The 18276-nt window shown below is 47.1% G+C and overlaps 1 protein-coding gene and 1 long non-coding RNA gene across 2 annotated transcripts in view; both read right to left on the bottom strand.

Annotated features, from left to right (window-relative positions):
• The window catches only part of LOC142312616 (scavenger receptor cysteine-rich domain-containing protein DMBT1), a 39487-nt gene that overhangs the window by 17787 nt on the left and 3424 nt on the right, over positions 1-18276 (bottom strand). Inside the window, exons 4-5 of the mRNA XM_075351610.1 lie at positions 10741-10770; positions 10567-10624 (exon numbers count right to left, since the gene is read on the bottom strand). Of these exons, the coding sequence (XP_075207725.1) occupies positions 10567-10624; positions 10741-10770 (88 nt within the window). The remainder of the gene's footprint in view (positions 1-10566; positions 10625-10740; positions 10771-18276) is intronic.
• On the bottom strand, positions 11874-18253 carry LOC142313281 (uncharacterized). Its single transcript, XR_012754408.1, has 3 exons — positions 18182-18253; positions 16647-16679; positions 11874-11946 (listed from the first exon to the last, which is right to left on the bottom strand). It is a non-coding gene; the product is annotated as an uncharacterized LOC142313281 (long non-coding RNA).

Below are 18276 nucleotides of genomic sequence, written 5' to 3'. Positions count from 1 at the left end.
GTAGTGCCGGGGTGTGTGCGGTGATGATAATGAGTGTGGTAGTGCCGGGGTGTGTGCGGTGATGATAATGAGTGCGGTAGTGCCGGGGTGTGTGCAGTGATGATGATGAGTGCGGTAGTGCCGGGGTGTGTGCGGTGATGATGATGAGTGCGGTAGTGTCGGGGTGTCTGCGGTGATGATGATGAGTGCGATCGTGCCGGGGTGTGTGCGGTGATGATGATGAGTGCAGTAGTGCCAGGGTGTGTCCGGGGATCATGGGTGCGGTAGTGTCGGGGTGTGTGCAGGGATGATGATGGGGTGGTAGTGCCTGCGTGTCTCTCTCTCTGTCCTCTCTCTTTTCCCTCTCTCTTCCTCTCTCTCTTCTCTCTCTCCTCTCTCCCCTCTCTCTCTCTTCTCTCTTTCTCTTCTCTGTCTCTCTCTTCTCTCTCTTCTCTCTCCTCTCTTCTCTCTCTCTCCTCTCTTCTCTCTCTTCTCTCTCCCTCTCCTCTCTCCCTCTCCTCTCTCTCTCCTCTATCCTCTCCTCTCTCCTCTCCTCTCTCTTCTCTCTCTCCTCTCTCTCTTTCCTCTCTCTCTTTCTCTTCCCTCTCTCTCTTCCCTCTCTCTTCCCTCTCTCTCCTCTTTCTCTCTCCTCTCTCTCATCTCTCTCTCTCCTCTCTCTCCTCTCTCTCCTCTCTCTCTCTCAGACCTAGCGATGATCAGCTGATGTGGTCACCTGACGGAATCAGCTGACACTATAAGTCGAGCGGTGAAGCCAGCTTTTTACCGCCCGGCCGGCTAAACTATCAGCTGATGCTGTCGGACAGGAGTCTGCACAGAAGTGTGTAGTTTTTTTTTTGCACTGATGCATCAGCTGATTGTATAAAAGCCATTTATACAATCAGCTCCTTTCTCTCTACTCTCTCTCTCTACCATCTCTCTCTCTCTCTCTACCTCCTGTCTTCTCTCTTCTCTCTCTCTTCTCTCTCTCTCTTTTCTCTCTCCTCTCTCTTCACTCCTCTCTTCTCTCTCTTCTCTCCTCTCTCTCTCTTCACTCTCTCTTCTCTCCTTTCTCTCTTCTCTCTCTCTCTCTCTCTTTCTCCTCTCTCTCAAATTCAAATTCAAATATGATTAATTGGCAGGACCAAAATACAATTAGTGTTGCCAAAGCAAGAGAAATACAGTAAGTGTGGTGGAAGGGGATCAGGGTTATAGGGAGTTAGGGGCACAATTTGGGCTCTGAAAGTCCTTTTAGGGGCCTTATGTTTCCCTCAACTTATGACATGTGGTGACATATTGGGCGGCGATCTCCACCATTGATTCCTCTTCCCCCAGTAGGAAGCGGAGTTTCATCTCCTCGTCCATGGATGGAAAGTCCGGGGTATGAGTGGTTAGTTTCTGGAAGTGGGAGGCCCTCACTGCTGAGTATTTGTTACAGTGCAGCAGGAAATGTGCCTCGTCCTCCAGAGCGCCCTGTTGGCAGTGCTGGCATAGTCTGTTCTCCCGTGGCTTGTATGTCTGTCGGAGCTGCCCTGTTTCCACCTATAGGCTGTGGTCACTCAGTCTGTACAGGCTCAGTGTCTGCCTGTCTTTGGGGTGGCGTAACCTTTCCAGATATGGGGCCAGACTGTAGTCCCTCCGCAGTGACCGGTAGATGGTGAGTTTCTGGGAGTTCTCTAATTCACTCTTCCAGTCCTCTATGTATTGCATCTTGCAGCTCTCTGAGATCTCTTTTATTTGGCCTTTTGTCAGGGTGTGTTGCTGATTTTGGCTGTACTGGCTGCCGGGGTTCCTGGCTTGCTCTGGACTCTGGCTCAGCAGAGCTTTATGATGGTAGAAGCTGGGGTTGCTGTTCTGTATGTGTGCCTGATGTGATAGCGCCCTCTTGTGTATACTGAGCCATAAGGGGAATCGGCCCAGCTTTGCCCGACAGGCTATGTTTGAGGTGCTGTGATGGACTTGCAGGAGATATTTACAGAACTCCATGTGGAAGACTTCGGTTGAGCTGGAATCCCACTTTTTGTTGTCTGGGTCTCTCTCTGTCTCTCTCTTCTCTCTCTCTCGTCTCTCTCTCCTCTCTCTGTCGCCTCTCTCCTCTCTCTCCTTTGTCTTCTCTCCTCTCTCTCCTCTGTCCTCTCTCTTCCCTCTCTCTTCCCTCTCTCTCTACTCTTTCTCTCTCTCCTCTCTCTCTCTTGTCTCTCGCTCTCTCCTCTCTTTTTCTCCTCTCTCTCTTCTCTCTCTCTCTCTCTCTCAGACCTGGCGATGATCAGCTGATGCGGTCACCTGACGGAATCAGTTGACGCTATAAGTTGAGCGGTGAGGCCAGCTTTTTACCGCCCGGATGGCTAAACTATCAGCTCTGATGCTGTCGGACAGGAGTCTGCACAGAAGTGTGTAGTTTTTGGGGGGTTTTTTGCACTGATGCATCAGCTGATTGTATAAAAGCCGTTTATACAATCAGCTGCTGTGTCATGTGATTCAGACCCTTGAACCTGGCACATCATCTGATCGCTTTGCCTTCCAGCAAACCGATCAGATGATATTGGATCCGGATTGGACGGCACGGGACCCTTGACCCAGGATTACTGCGGAGGGAGGTTCTTTATTTCAATAAAGATGGAGTCACTAATTGTGTTGTGTTTTATTTCTAATAAAAATATTTTCTGTGTGTTGTGTTTTTTTTTATCTGTACTAGAAATTCATGGTGGCCATTTCTAATATTAGCATGACACCATGAATTTCGGGCTTAGGGCCAGTTGATAATATACAGTTAGACCTAACCCAATCATTACCCGGCGAGCCACCCGTCACCAGGGCAGCTAGAAGAGTTGGATACAGTGCCAGAAGATAGCGCTTCTATGAAAGCGCCATTTTCTAGGGCAGCTGCAGACTGCAATTCACAGCAGGGGTGCCCAGAAAGCTTGGACACCCTGCTCTGCGGATTCCAATCCCCAGCTGCCTAGTTGTACCTGGCTGGACACAAAAATTGGGGCGAAGCCCATGTCATATTTTTTTATTTTTTTTTTAATTATTTCATGACATGGAGTATGCTGAGCCTTGTAGTTCTGCAGCTGCTCTCTGCTGTCTGTCTGTATGGAGGAGACAGCAGCTGCAGAACTACAAGGCTCAGCATCCTCCATCCAGGACTGTATGCTGGAGGGAGAGACAGGGGGAGCAGAACTGCAAGGCTCAGCATACTTCACCCACTAGTGTATGCAGGAGAGCAGACAGCAGCTGCAGAACTACAAGGCTCAGCATGCTGCATCCAGGACTGTATGCTGGAGGGAGAGACAGGGGGAGCAGAACGACAAGGCTCAGCATGCTCCATTCACTAGTATATGCAGGAGAGCAGACAGCAGCTGCAGAACTTCAAGGCTCAGCATACTCCATCCAGGACTGTATGCAAGAGTTTTTTGCCCACCAAAAAAATGACGTGGGCTTCGCCATATTTTTGTATGCTAACCAGGTACAGCAGGCAGGTACGGCTGCCCCCAACCCCCAGCTGCCTATTTGTACCCGGCTGGGAACTAAAAATATAGGGAAGCCCTTTTTTTAATTATTTCATGAATTTCATGATATAATTAAAAAAAAAACAACATGGGCTTCGCCCCATTTTTGTGTCCAGCCAGGTATAACTAGGCAGCTGGGGATTGGAATTCGCAGCACAGGTTGTCCCGCGCTTTCTGGGCCCCTCTGCTGCGAATTGCAGTCCGCAGCCGCCCCAGAAAATGGCGCTGTATCCAACTCTTCAGCAGCCATGATGCCAGGTGGCTTGCTGGGTAATAAAGGGTTAATACTAGCTTTGTTTTACTAGCTAGTATTAAGCCAGAGATTCTTAATGTCAGGCAAGTTTGACCCGGCCATTAAGAATCTCCAATAAAGGGTTAAAAAAAGACACCACGAGGAAGGTAGATATGTCCATGTAAAATTAAATAGCCCGCAGGGAGAGTTTAGCATACACAACATATATGCCCCCAACGAGGAGCAGAATTCGTTTTTCAAACTTATCACAAGTAAAGTGGGAATGGACACAGAACGGAACAAAATAGTGGGAGGAGATTTCAATGCGGTGGTCCTAGGGGAAGAGGATAGGCGACATAACAGGGGTCAAGGTGGGCAGACAAGAACGACAGAAGGCTTGATGGCTAGGCTGCTGGAAGACACAAATCTGAAAGACAGTTGGAGGCTACAGCACCCATATGACCGTGAATTCACTCACTACTCACATCCGCATGACGCATGGTCCAGAATTGATTATATTCTGGTTGACCAATCATTTTTGAGTAGGGTCAGGGATGTGGATATTGAGAACATGGTGATATCGGACCACAGCCCGGTGACCTTAGAAATAAATGACACAATTCAGAGGGGATCAGATTATTTGTGGAGGTTCCCGTCCTTTCTACTTAGAGATACAGACTTTGTCAAAATTCTGAAAGGCTGGTGGGAAGAGTATAGCAACACCAACAGCGAACATGAGACAGATGTAATGTTATTCTGGGAAGCAGCAAAAGCAGTGCTGAGAGGGAGGCTAATGGGGTATACAGCTACAATCATGAGACACACACATGCACAATACCAAGAAGCTAGTGACACGCTTAGAGAAAAATATATGAAATATCTGGAAACTATGTCCCAAAAAGCAAAAGAGGAATGGAGGGGGGCGAAACAAGAGTTCGAGCTTTGGGCAGGAAAAAGGGAAGAGCTAGTACGGTCACAAATGGAGGTTGACCTGCACAGGTACGGCAATAAAGCAGGGAAATTACTGGCCAACTTGGCTAAGGGAAGGCGACCAATGACTTCAATAACCAGCATGACTGGACAGGGGGGGAAAAATCCACAAAACCACAGGAAATTAACCAGATCCTGGGGGATTACTATGAGAAACTGTATAGCAAGGGGAATGAGGGTGGTGAAGGAGGGGCAGAATGGCTGAAACAAATAAACCTCACCCGACTTAGCACAGAGGAGCTGACTAGTCTGAATGCAGAAGTCACAATAGAAGTCCAAAAGGTGATAGGAGGGTTAAACGTACATAAAGCTCCGGGACCCGATGGGTACAATGGGGAATTCTATAAAGTGATGAAGGAGCAGATTTCACTGATATTGACACGTATGTTTAACAACATATTGGGAGGCACTGAAATATCGAGTCACCTCAACACGGCATATATAAAACTCATACCTAAGGGAGAGAAAAACCTAGATAATCCAGCAAATTATAGACCGATCTCTTTGATCAAACAGGACCTAAAATTACTGGCCAAATTGATGGCCAACAGACTGGCGGAGATATTGTCGAACGTAATCTCTCCGGCACAATCAGGGTTTGTAAAGGGGAGATCGGCGGTGACCAATATAAGAAAAACCATGCTAGTAATGGATGCCAATAGGCACGGACAACCACAGAAGGGGGTATTTCCAGCCATGATCACATTAGATGCCGAAAAAGCATTTGATAATGTAAGGTGGTCATGGCTGGAAACAGTAATGGATGAGGTGGGCATTCAGGGAGCATTTAGAACATTCATTAGAGTATTATATGCGAATCCTAAAGCCAGCGTGGCGACACCAGGATTTCTGTCGAGACCTTTCTCATTGACTAAAGGGACTAGACAGGGGTGCCCATTGTCCCCCCTCCTGTTCAACCTGGCGATCGAGCCCCTATCAAGATTGTTGAATGAAGGAAACTGCTTTGAAGGTATCAACATTGGAGGGGAGGTGCTACGGTCAGCCTTGTTCGCGGACGACATTATATTGTTTATGAATAAACCCCAGAAGGAACTCCCAATGACATTACAACGGATAGAGGAATTCGGAAACTTGGCAGGTTTTAAACTAAATAAAGCAAAATGTGAAATACTGTTTCTGCACCAACAGAGCACAGCGGTGTTGGCAGCTCAGGGACTAGGAGACAATGTCTATGGGATACCAATAGCGAGAATCCACGTTAAATATCTGGGAATCCAAGTGGGACGCCAACCTGCATCGATATATAAGTTACATTTCAAACCACTGATAACGAAAATAGAACGGGAATTGAAGATGTGGGAGGGGCTTCCATTGTCCCTACTCGGTAGGAACCATCTTCTAAAAATGATGAGTTTCTCAAAACTATTATACCCAATGCAGACTATCCCTATATTATTAAAACACACAGACGTAAACAGGCTGAACAAGGAGTTTTCGACCTTCTTGTGGAGGGGAAAAAGGCCAAGAATAAAAGCTGAGAAATTAATGCAGACGCTGGAGAAGGGGGGTATTAAAATGCCAAACATTAGAGGGTACAATCTGGCGTGCCTCATGAGACATGTAATAGACTGGTTAAGGGAGACTAACGGTTACTCGGACATAAAACTGGAAGGCGAGTTCTGTAAACCCTGGGATTTGGGGGCAATATTGCATACGTCACTTGCTAACATACCACGGCACATTAAAAACTCACTAATATGCAGAGATACAGTGATGGCGTGGAAGGCGGTGAGAAAAAAATTCAACTTACCCTGGAGAATATCTAAATACTTAAACATATGGAGTTTCCCGGAATTCCCAGCGGGCAGGGAAAACAAATTTTTTATAGAATGGAGGAGAAAAGGTATAAAAGGGGTGAAAGATCTACTTCATGAGACGTAAAATAGATTGTTGTCCTATCAAGAAAATTGTGACAAAATATGGGCTATCTCCATTCCAAGTTATACAATATAAACAGATAAAGAAAGGTAAAATGCAGCTACTGAGAGATGTCGGGAAGGAACAAGAGATAAATGACATGGACCAACTTATTATGCAGGAGCAGCGGGAGATTAACATGACTTCACTATACAAAGCTTTACGAGAGGTGTTAGTTCCCTTAAGCACAGGTAAGACCCTGGGAACATGGGCGAGACAATTGGGAGATGAGACAGCAGGGGACAGGATACTAAGAGGATGGATGAGAATGAGAAAAGAGGTGGTTAATGAGAGCGGGAGGGACACACATTTTAGACTGATGCACAGGGCGATCTATGGCTTCAACATACCAAACAAACAGAAGGTTAATAAGATAGCACATTGTCCCAAATGTAGTATGCCAAACACGGATCTGTTACATGGGATTTGGCAATGCCCAGAGAGTCAAAAATTCTGGAAAATAATGCAGGTGCTAATAACTAGTATATGGGGGGTAGAGGTGGCGATGGACCCATTGATATGGATTTTTCATGATGACCATGTTGAACAAATGGCAAGAGTGAGTGAAAAAAGAGATAGAATACCAAAGCTGTTCCATAGTATAGCCATAATAGGAAAAAGGGCTTTGCTGGGCAAATGGCTCGAAGGGAACGTTCCGTTAGAAGACGAGGTAATGAGGCAGATTAAAATGCTACTTAGAATTGAACAGAGGACAGCAGAAAAAAACAAAGACGGTTTGACCGACACATTCTTTAAAAAATGGAGAAAATTCATTGAAAAACAATGTGAAGCTACAGAAATACAAACAATAGTTACCCCCTTCACGTACACAGAGTGGTATCTACTCGAAGACATTAAGGGAACATTAGGGAAATTAAACAGCCATAATGTGAAGGTGTGATAAGAAGGCAAATGATTCATCTAGAGGCATGGGGTGGGAAAAAAAAAATGACAAAATGTGGCGTGGTTGGGTATTCTTCGTGTGGGCTAGACAGGAGGAAAAAAGCGTGCTAAGTTGTTTGGGGGGGTTATTTTAGAATAGAAGGGGGGAAAACAAGGGAAACAGGAGGAATAGTTAATTGCCAATAATCTGTTAATGGACATGGTGAATCCATACTTGCTATATTGTTTAACAAGATGTAATGCATATGAAAATTTGGAATAAAATTTGGTGTTTAAAAAAAAAAGACACCACACAGAGAAAAAATACTTTAATAGAAATAAATACAAAGAAACACTTAGAGACTCCATGTTTATTACTCCCTCTCACCCCTCCACGATCCTGGTCTTCTTTCTCCTTCAACCCATGCAGCTCTGCTACATCAGACAGCACTGCATGGGAGCTGCTCCCGTGCAGTCTAATCACTCAGTGAATGAGCAGAGGCTGCGGGTTCTAAGCGGTGACATCACCGCTGCCACCGTTGCAATAGTAATCTGACAGGCGGGTTACTATAACAATGGTGATCTCTGATCAACTGATTCCCAGTGCCGCTATTCACCGGCTGTGGCATCCAGTCCTTGCATGTGGGCTGACTCTGTAAAGAGCTCCGACATGTAGGAACGGGGAGCCGACTATGTGCCCAAGCATCTCGCCGGTACACGGAGATGCTCACACAAGCACTGCGTACCGGAGAGATTCACTGACAGGACCTAGCATGACGTCTAGTCATGTGACCAGTCTGTAGCCAATGAGATAATACACACATGACTGGTCACATGCTATGACGTCACGGAAGGTCCTATCATCAGTGCTGGTTACCGGGAGGGAGAAGCGGCGGAAGACAGAGTCTGCAGGACGTGTCGTGGGGACCTGTAAGTATAATGGCAATGTTTATTAACTGTATGTGTACATGTATAATGTGTTTGTATGTGTTTGTGTCGCGGGCGGGGAGGAGGGTGGCAACGCTGCGCTCTCCCACTGCTCGGGTCCGGCCGCCGCTGCTCTGCGGCTGCTGCTGCTGCTCGGTGGCTCGAGCGATGGGCCGGATCCCGGGGTCTCGAGCGGCGCTCCTCGCCCGTGAGTGAAAGGGGGTTTGTTGTTTTGGTGGTGGGGGATTTGGTGATTGTCCGTGACGCCACCCACGGTTGTGGTGATTGTAGTGACACCACCGCTGCTCTGAACGGGGATCCCGGGAGCGGTGACTGGAGCAGCTAAGTTGTTAGTCCTCCCCTCCGTGGGTAGGGGGTTGATGGTCCCGGGGTCCGGTGATGGGGTAGGACAGGATGTCAGGCGGGTTATGGGGCCTGATGAGGTGCAGGGACGCGGGGGCAGCGCTGTGCCGTACGGCACTGTGGTACTCACTCAGCCTGAGACGTTGACACAGTTCACGGTAAAACACACGGCTGGAAAGACGGTTCCCACGGACGGCTGCTGTTGCTTTTCCCCGGTAGTTAACGGTGACTGTCTCTTTCCCTGCACCTAGTACTTCTGTTGGTATCGATGAGTTCCCACCGGTAACCCGCTCCCCGGCTTGGATATGGGCCGAAGGAGCCCCTCTTTGCCCGCAGGCGCTGGCCCTGAGGAACTGGTGCCTTGGCGGTGGCGGTGTCCCTCTACCACGGTTGGACCTTTGCCTTCAATCGGGACTTAGTTGTTTGGAAACCCAGAGGTCCCCTTCACTGACGGATTTGGCAAATTACGGCGACTCCAAGCCTTGCCGGGATCCGAAAGGCCCCTGCCAATGGTGCTGGCCTCACTTTGTATATCGCTCCGGTACCGCCGGGCCACCACCCGTCCACGGTCCTTTCAGCAACTCTGATCGGCCACTCCTGCAGACGGTCACCGCCGTCTGCTAACCTTGCTGTCACTGTCCGGGGCACACACCCGGACGCTCTCAGTCAGTTTTTGCTTGCTCTCCTGCCACTTTACTCCTCACACTTCCACTTCCCTAGCTTAACTGCTTGGTTTTCCCGCCTCCAGGACTGTGAACTCCTCGGTGGGTGGAGACCAACCGCCTGGCTCCACCCCCTGGTGTGAACATCAGCCCCTGGAGGGAGGCAATAAGGATTTCTGGTCTAGCTTTGGTGTACCTAACCGGGGTGTAGGGTGTGGTGATGTAGTTACCTGTGACCCCTGGCTTGCCCAGGGCGTCACATTTGTGTTTGCCTGCCATTGTTTGCAATCGGGTTCGAAGGTGTTCGTCGAACGTTCGCCGAACACACCCGCCGTTCGACGAACCGAACTGAACTCGAACACTAGGGGGGTGGCTCATAACTAGTTGTAATACTACTACAATATGTCATATAAGTATAAGCCTGAGATCTGCAGGTTGAAGTCACCTAAGGAGTCTAAAAAAATAAAGTAAAAAAAATTAAAAACACAAAACTTAAAATAACCTCTTTTTTAAACCACTCTTTTTATGTTAAAATACTGAAGATAAAAAAATTCAACATTCTAGAATTGCGAATTCTCAATTTGGCGCACTTCCGTAAAAAAGTAGGGAAAAGCTATCAAAAAACCATTATATACCCCAAAATGGTGTCAGTAAAAACAAGATCTCGGCACAAAAAAATATATACTGTCCATCAACGAAAAAAACAAATATTACAAGTCTCAGAAAATGGTGACACAGACCTTTTTTTTTTTTTTACAATGTTCAGAATTTTTTAACTACTAAAATCAATTGAATTAAAAAAATGCTTACAAATTTGGTATTGTGATAATTGTAGTGACCTGGAGACATGTGGCTGGGTCATCTTTACCGCACAATGAACACTAGCCCAGGCCGCTAGCAATGATGTGCCGTACCGACATGTGACCTCTACAGCAGTATTATGGAGATGAAGAATGGCACTCACCACTAATGCCACTGATTGTCTGCAGTTTTCACATGCTGATACGGCTTATTGCTGGTGCCCTGCAAGGACCGATGGAGGAGAAGCGCAGCATCTGCACAATAATGGTAGTAATTAACAATTTACTTGTGAAATTAGAACAACTCACCTGTGACATTTTGTTTTGCTGTGGTGGATGGCAGCTCTAAAACATGAGAAAGTATATTAAATACAAATATTAATACATAAATGATATGTAAAAGACGGTGACATGGTAAAAAAAAAAAAAGGTTTCTGGGGATAATATTATGGGAGAGTTACCTGGGGCTTTTGTTGATTGAAAACCAGCAGCTGTGTGGAACGAGAGAAAAAAACACATAAAAGCAAAAGCATGAAGGGGATATCTAGTTTCTAGTGATGAGCGGGCACTATCATGCTCAGGTGCTCGGTACTCGTAACTAGTGATGAGTGGGCACTACCATGCTCAGGTGCTCAGTACTCGTAACTAGTGATGAGTGGGCACTACCATGCTCAGGTGCTCGGTACTCGTAACTAGTGATGAGTGAGCACTACCATGCTCGGGTACTCGTAACTAGTGATGAGCGAGCACTACCATGCTCAGGTGCTCAGTACCCGTAACCAGCGTCAGACTGGCTACTGGAGGAATCTCCAGTAATTCCAGGCCTGGACTCAGTTACCTGCATTGCATTCCAGAGCTCTCACTTGAGGTCCAGAGTGTAGTGTGGACTGATCTCAGAGTTTGCAGGACTGAACCGCGAGCGCCGAGTGATTGATTCCCCAGTGATTGCGGTTCAGTTCATGACAGCTGCAGCCATGCCGGGCTGAACTCCGGAGTTCAGCCCGGCATGTCTGCAGCTGTCATGAACTGAACTGCAATCGCCGGGGAATCAATCTCTCGGCGCTCGCGGTTCAGTCTAGGCTGCACTCCGGAGCTCAGGTGAGAATGTCAGAGTGCAATGCAGGTAACTGAATCCAGGCCTGGCATTACTGGAGATTCCTCTGGGAGCCAGTCCAACGTTGCTCATAACTAGTGAAGCGCAAACACTACCATGCTCTGGAGCTCGGTACTCGTAACTAGTGATGAGCAATGCTTTTCCTGATGCAGATAGCTAAGAATTGGCAACATTTTGAAGACTGGGAAGAAGACAGACATAAAATAATAAAACTACCCATTCTGGAGCCTTTTACCTGAGCAGATAACGCCGCTGTCCTCGCTGTGCACACAGTTATGAGTCCCCCACGGGCGATGAGCACACTGGCTCAGTGCAGTCTCAGTTCCATTACAAATAACGTCGTCCAAAACAATATTTCCCGTTCCTTCACCAAACTGGGCTAATCCAGGGGCAGAAACAGCCGTGCCACAACCCAACTGTCTACACACAACCATGGCATCACTGATGTCCCACAGGTCGTCACACACTGTGCCCCATGAGTTATAGTAATTCAGCTCCACGCGGCCGGCACACCGATGCCACCCGTTGGTTAAGCGCAGCTCCTCAGGAAATACTAGAGAGGTGTAAATACAAAATATTCACTGTTAACAATGACAATAGTAATGTTATTACTGATATATTAAAAAAATCTTTCTTAGGTCGTCTTCCATCCAGTGGTGTAACTTGAAGCTCATGGGTTTTAATGCAAAAGCTTCAACGGAGCCCCCAATTATTGCATGTCTTTAATAATATTTATGTTTTCACATAGGCCAAAGGGACTTTTGGGGCCCCCTAGGGTCCAGGGGTCGGTGTGCGATTGCAACCCCTGCACCTATTCTATCGACGCCACTGCTTCCATTTCCACCTTATTTTTTGGAGCCTTTGGCACTCACCGGGTCTCCATCATTATCATGATGCTGCAGGGCAACTTATGTCATGAGGTTGCGTAAGACAAAGTCACTGACTAATTCCTCATTTCACTAAATTCATAATTAGGATTCATGCGATATCATGAATGTTCATCACCCCGTGACATCATGATATAACTTTTAGGCCTAGTGAGTGCAAGTGTCGCGGGCGGAGGGGTGGGAACGCCACTCATCTGGAATCGCTGGCTCTCGGGTCCAGTGCTTCTGCTCCTCGGTGGCTCGAGCACGAGGCCAGACCCGGGGCTTGAGCAGCGCCTCCTCGCCCACGAGTCAAAAGGGGAGGTTTTTGGTAGGTATTTGGGGATGTCGGTCGTGACTCCACCCACGGGATGTGGTGATAGTGGGCACCACCGCTGCTGGTGATGGGGGATCCCGGGAGCGATGGCGAAGAGCAGCTGAGGTATTGACCCCTCCGTGGGTAGGGGCTGTTGGTCCCGGGGCCCCGGTTGGAGAGTTAGGGAGGAGGTATAGGTGCAGGTGCCGAGGCGGGGAGGCAGCATGGGCGCAGGTGCAACGTTGCGGTGCAGCGCGGTGCCGGATGGCACTGTTGTACTCACTCAGACACAGAAGGACAGAGTCTCTGGTAAACCAAACGGCTGGATGGACGGGGCCCACAGCCGGCTGCGGTGTTCTCACTCTCCCCGGACGGGTTGATGGTGGCTGTCGTTTTCCTGCACTTGTGTAAGTGTATTTTACTCCTATGGCTTCCCACGGGTAGTCCGCTCCCCGGCGTGTACGTGTCGGGAGAGCCCGTTTGCCCGCAGGCGCTGGCCCTTGGATCTCTGGCCCTTGGTGGTGGCACTTATCCGGACGGGTTGGGCTTTTGCCTTCTGACGGGACTTACGGTAGGTGGGAATGAACCCCTGAGGTCCAGACCGCAATCAGATAATTTGACCTTTTCGGCGGCTCCTAGCCTAGTCGGGGTCTGAGTACCCTGCCTTGGTGCTTGGCTTCAATCTGGTCCCCAGTTTGGTACCGGCGGGCCATTGCCCGACCCCGGTCCTACGGTTCCGCTGACCTCCAACAACTCCTGCAGATGGCCAGCACCGTCTGCCGACCTTGCTGAACGTACCTGGGCTCCAACCCAGACACCAACAGTTTTCACTCCTCTCACTTTCACTGCCTAACACAATCTCCGTCTTTTTCCTGCCTCCAGGCCTGTAAACTCCTCGGTGGGTGGGGTCAACTGCCTGGCTCCGCCCCACCTGGTGTGGACATCAAGCCTGGAGGGTGGCAACAAGGATTTTGATTGACTGGTGTCACCTACCCAAGGGAGAGGGTTGTGTGTGTGTTGTTAGTGTACTGTGACCCCTGGGGTCCAGGGCGTCACACAAGAGCAAGGTGAAAATGGAACATTTTTTAACCTCAGTCCTAGCCCTAAAACAAATCCAGCAAAATAACAGATGGATGAATTAAATCTAAAAAATTTTTTGGAAAATCTGAATTTTTTTTGTGAAATTTAAAGCAAAAACTTGATACACTTATCCCTGCCCTTAAAATAACTTTAAAAAATGGCTGAAATAAAGAAAATGTGCAAAGTGAGGTTTTTTAAGACATTTCCGATGTCTCCTTAATACCAGTGTATTTCCATTTTTGCAGAACTCAAATGTTTAACTTAACCAATTTTTTAGGATTTCAGCGGACACCATGTAATGTTTAATGGGGTTGTCCACCTTTAGGGACAATGTTTTGCTTTTTGTTATTTCTTACTTAAATGCATGTTTTTCTGGATAAAAAAATCTTTTTCTTGCAATTGAGTTTCATTAAAAAATGTTGTACAATTTGAATTTTAGGGTGGGTGAATACAGTCTGTATTTGCAGCGTTTTGGATGCCGTGTGGTTTCACTGTGTCCAAAATGCTGCGTTGTACAGTAGAAGCACAGTGGATGGGATTTCTAGAAGTCTCCTGCACACTGTGCTTGTTTTCTCTGCAGACATTCTTCCAGAGCAGCAACATGTCGATTTATGCTGCGGAGATGCAAGTGTTCTCTGCAGGGAAAACAGCGAAAGTCTGCAGTGGCCCGAACCCTCATTGTGGACACGGACAGCTGTGTTCTCCTCGTGTGTCTGCAGGAGAAGACGCGCTGGGTTCAGGACAGAGCATGTCCGGATCGTGTGCACCCATCCTTACAGGCTTTTTGTTTCCAACACATTCAACTTTGATGATGACTTCGGTCATAAATTAGCTCAGAAGAAGACAAAAAAAAATTACAAACTCCCCAATCAGACCATTAGAAGGAGCTCAGTGATGGATTCTCAGTGATTCTGCAGCCAACAATAATTAGTGCAAATGGTGGAAAACAGTGCAATGTTTTTAAAGAATCCCAATTGCAAAAATGATTTATAGCCCAAAATATATGCACTTAAGTAAAAAAAAAAAAATTGTTCCCAAAACTGGATACCATCTTTAAATTTCCCTGAATGGCTTTAGGCCCGTTTCACATTGCGTTCTGATTTCTGTTCAGTGGTCCGTTTGGCTTCCATCCAAACCCCCCTCAAAACGAGTTTCAGACATATGTGCCGACAGGGCCATTGACTATAATGGTATAATAGGGTGTCCAGTGCCCTGCTGTCCTTGAAGAGGTCATGCCTTTTGGATGTGTGGCTAAGGAAATGTTATTGTCTTGTGTATGTTTTAAGCCTGTTTCACATGTCAGTGAAAAACACAGACGTTCTTCATTGACGTGTAAAACATCCACATGTCCCTCCATGTTCCGTGATTGACGGCACACGTGGGTTGTTTATGTGCAATCTGTGATACGCAATCTGTTATCCGTGATTGCACATGGACATTACTCACCTGGCACGTTCCTGCTGTCCATGGTGCTGAACTCCTTGGCTCTGCAGCATCCGCCCACCGCTCTCTGCAGCTACTTCCGCATTCATGAATATTCATGAGCCAGGCAGGAAGCTGCAGAGAGCAGAGGCTGAACACAGCGTCACTGGAATAGTGAGTTGAAAATGTTTATTATTTTAAATGACCGTGTTTTTCTGGTACGAGTTTCACGGATCACACCATAGTGTGGTCCGTGGGACATCAGTGATGCCAGAAAAAAACAGACATTTCTCTGTGCGGCAATCACGGACACGCGTGTACACCGCACAGAGACACGGTCAGTGAAAAATCACTGATGTGTGAGCAGACCCATTGATTATAATGGGTCTGCGTATGTCCGCGATTCTGGTACGTATAAAAACTAGCACAAATGTATCAGAATCACTGACGTGTGAAACAGGCCTTAGGTATAAATTTGGATAATGCGAAAGGACAAAATGCCTTATCATGTAGGTTATGTTGCAGTATGGCTAGCTACCACTAGCTGGCAACGGGCTCCTTAGTAGGGAAGGGAGGCTCCGATAGAAGGTATAATGGCAGTACTGATAGGGTTAGCTGAATAGGCCCAGCCCACGGTGAAAGGATGGATATCGAAGAGACATTTCCTGTTTTTTGGGCAGATAGGGCAAGGATGAGACAGTGAATAGAACAAAAGAAGGGAGCAGCAGTGTCAGTTGAAGCAAGGCTGCAGCAAGGTTCAATTCCAGTCTGAAGGAGTTGGGCGCCCCTTTCTTAGGCCGGAAGCTACTAGTACCTGAGGAAACACTAGCACAGCGGGGGCATCATCAAAAGTCCAAGCCAAGTCAGAGAGAGAAGGATAAGCCATCCTGTGGTTGCCATAACTGTAGAGCTGAGCCTGTATGTAACTGCCAATGATGCAAAATCTGCTTTGAAGAAATGGAAACTGTCTGCAAATCAACTTGTCTAGTGAAGTTAAGTTAAGAGAGTTTTAACCGTTGGTGGATTCATTACTGACTCTGCGGCGCGCAAAGCCGATTGTAGTGAACGGGATCCAGAGAAGCTGGCTGAAGACTCTGAGGTCGGTGTCCCACTTGCGATTACCGCTCGTATATCTCTCACGAGTTTCACGGTGTATCACCCGTCACGGACTCACACTCTCCTCACAGGAGCGGGTCAGTTGCATGCATCTCTATGCAGCCGAACCGCTCCTGTGGGCAGCGTGTGAGTCCATGACGGGTGATGCACCATGAAACCCGCGCGAGATATACGCGCGGTAATCGCAAGTGGGACACCGACCTGAGCAGCAGCTGCATACTTCCACACTCACTCCATACACCACTCTGCCCCTCATGTCTGTATTGTGCCGGGGTGGGTTGAGAACTGCAACCCTCGCCCACGACTGCCCCTCCCTGGCACTTTAGATTGGTACAGACGGAGTCACTGTGTGCTCTGTTGTGCACTGTTTTCAGGAGTATACGCCTATTGGGAGACAGGTAATCAGACTTATAGCCCCAGCAAAAGATTCTTATCGTCAAGCCGAGTACTCACTTTCAGGTTGAGGTGAAGGAAAACTGGAATTTGCTTAAAATAAAATACAACACATAATTAGTTCAAAACCAGAAAACATAACACAAACTAATGGATTCACACATTTTTCAGATGTCGGCATTGCAAGTCTAGTTCATTGTAGTGAATGGGACTGAGGTGTAATACCGCACACAACCTGTGGGTAAGAGTGGTGCTGTTTCTGCGGTGTTTATGTGACATGATAGATTTATTTCTAGGTTGGGTTTATAAAATAGGACCTGTCATTTCCGCAAGTCCATATTTTTACATGACATAAATGTGGCTGTCCTCTTGACTCTGGTGAGGTTTTTACATCTCTTCCCTGGCCTTTTTAGCCAAGTGGGTGTGGATCTTAACTCTTCTCTGTTGAAGTTTTCTTTGGACCACACCCAGTTGACTAAAAGGTCTGGATTTATATACAGGGAAGAAGGGTCCATATACAGTACAGACCAAAAGTTTGGACACACCTTCTTATCTCTAGAGCAACTGTTAAGAGGAGACTTTGTGCAGCAGGCCCTCATGGTGAAATAGCTGCTAGGAAACCACTGCTAAGGACAGGCAACAAGCAGAAGAGACTTGTTTGGGCTAAAGAACACAAGGAATGGACATTAGACCAGTGGAAATCTGTGCTTTGGTCTGATGAGTCCAAATTTGAGATCTTTGGATCCAACCACCGTGTCTTTGTAGAAAAGGTGAACAGATGGACTCTACATGGCTGGTTCCCACCGTGAAGCATGGAGGAAGAGGTGTGATGGTGTGGGGGTGCTTTGCTGGTGACACTGTTGGGGATTTATTCAAAATTGAAGGCATACTGAACCAGCATGGCTACCACAGCATCTTGCAGCGGCGTGCTATTCCATCCGGTTTGCGTTTAGTTGGACCATCATTTATTTTTCAACAGGACAATGACCCCAAACACACCTCCAGGCTGTGTAAGGGCTATCTGACTAAGAAGGAGAGTGATGGGGTGCTACGCAGATGACCTGGCCTCCACAGTCACCAGACCTGAACCCAATCGAGATGGTTTGGGATGAGCTGGACTGCAGAGTGAAGGCAAAAGGGCCAACAAGTGCTAAGCATCTCTGGGAACTCCTTCAAGACTGTTGGAAAACCATTTCCGGTGACTACCTCTTGAAGCTCATCAAGAGAATGCTAAGAGTGTGCAAAGTAGTAATGAAAGCAAAAAAGGCAGCTACTTTGAAGAACCTAGAATATAAGACATATTTTTAGTTGTTTCACACTTTTTTAAGTATTTCATTCCACATGTTTTAATTCACAATTTTGATGGCTTAAATGTGAATCTACAATTTTCAGAGTCCTGAAAATAAAAGAAACTCTTTGAATGAGAAGGTGTGTCCAAACTTTTGGTCTGTACTGTATATAAGAAATGTAGAGGAGCAGGAACAAAAAATACCACTAGATTCAGGACAATTGTGCAATTTAGACTAAAATAATAAATGAATACATCTTTATATAAACATTTTATATCCATAGATTAAGATAAAGAGTACAAATACCTGAGCATATGACTCCAACGTGTTCCAGAGGGCCACAGTCATGTACGTACCACCCGCGATGTAAGCACTGCCACAACGTCTGCTCAGTTCCAACG

The sequence above is a fragment of the Anomaloglossus baeobatrachus genome, chromosome 5, assembly GCF_048569485.1.
Source record: "Anomaloglossus baeobatrachus isolate aAnoBae1 chromosome 5, aAnoBae1.hap1, whole genome shotgun sequence".
Classification (NCBI taxonomy): Eukaryota; Metazoa; Chordata; class Amphibia; order Anura; family Aromobatidae; genus Anomaloglossus; species Anomaloglossus baeobatrachus.
This window is presented reverse-complemented; position numbering and strand designations above follow the sequence as displayed.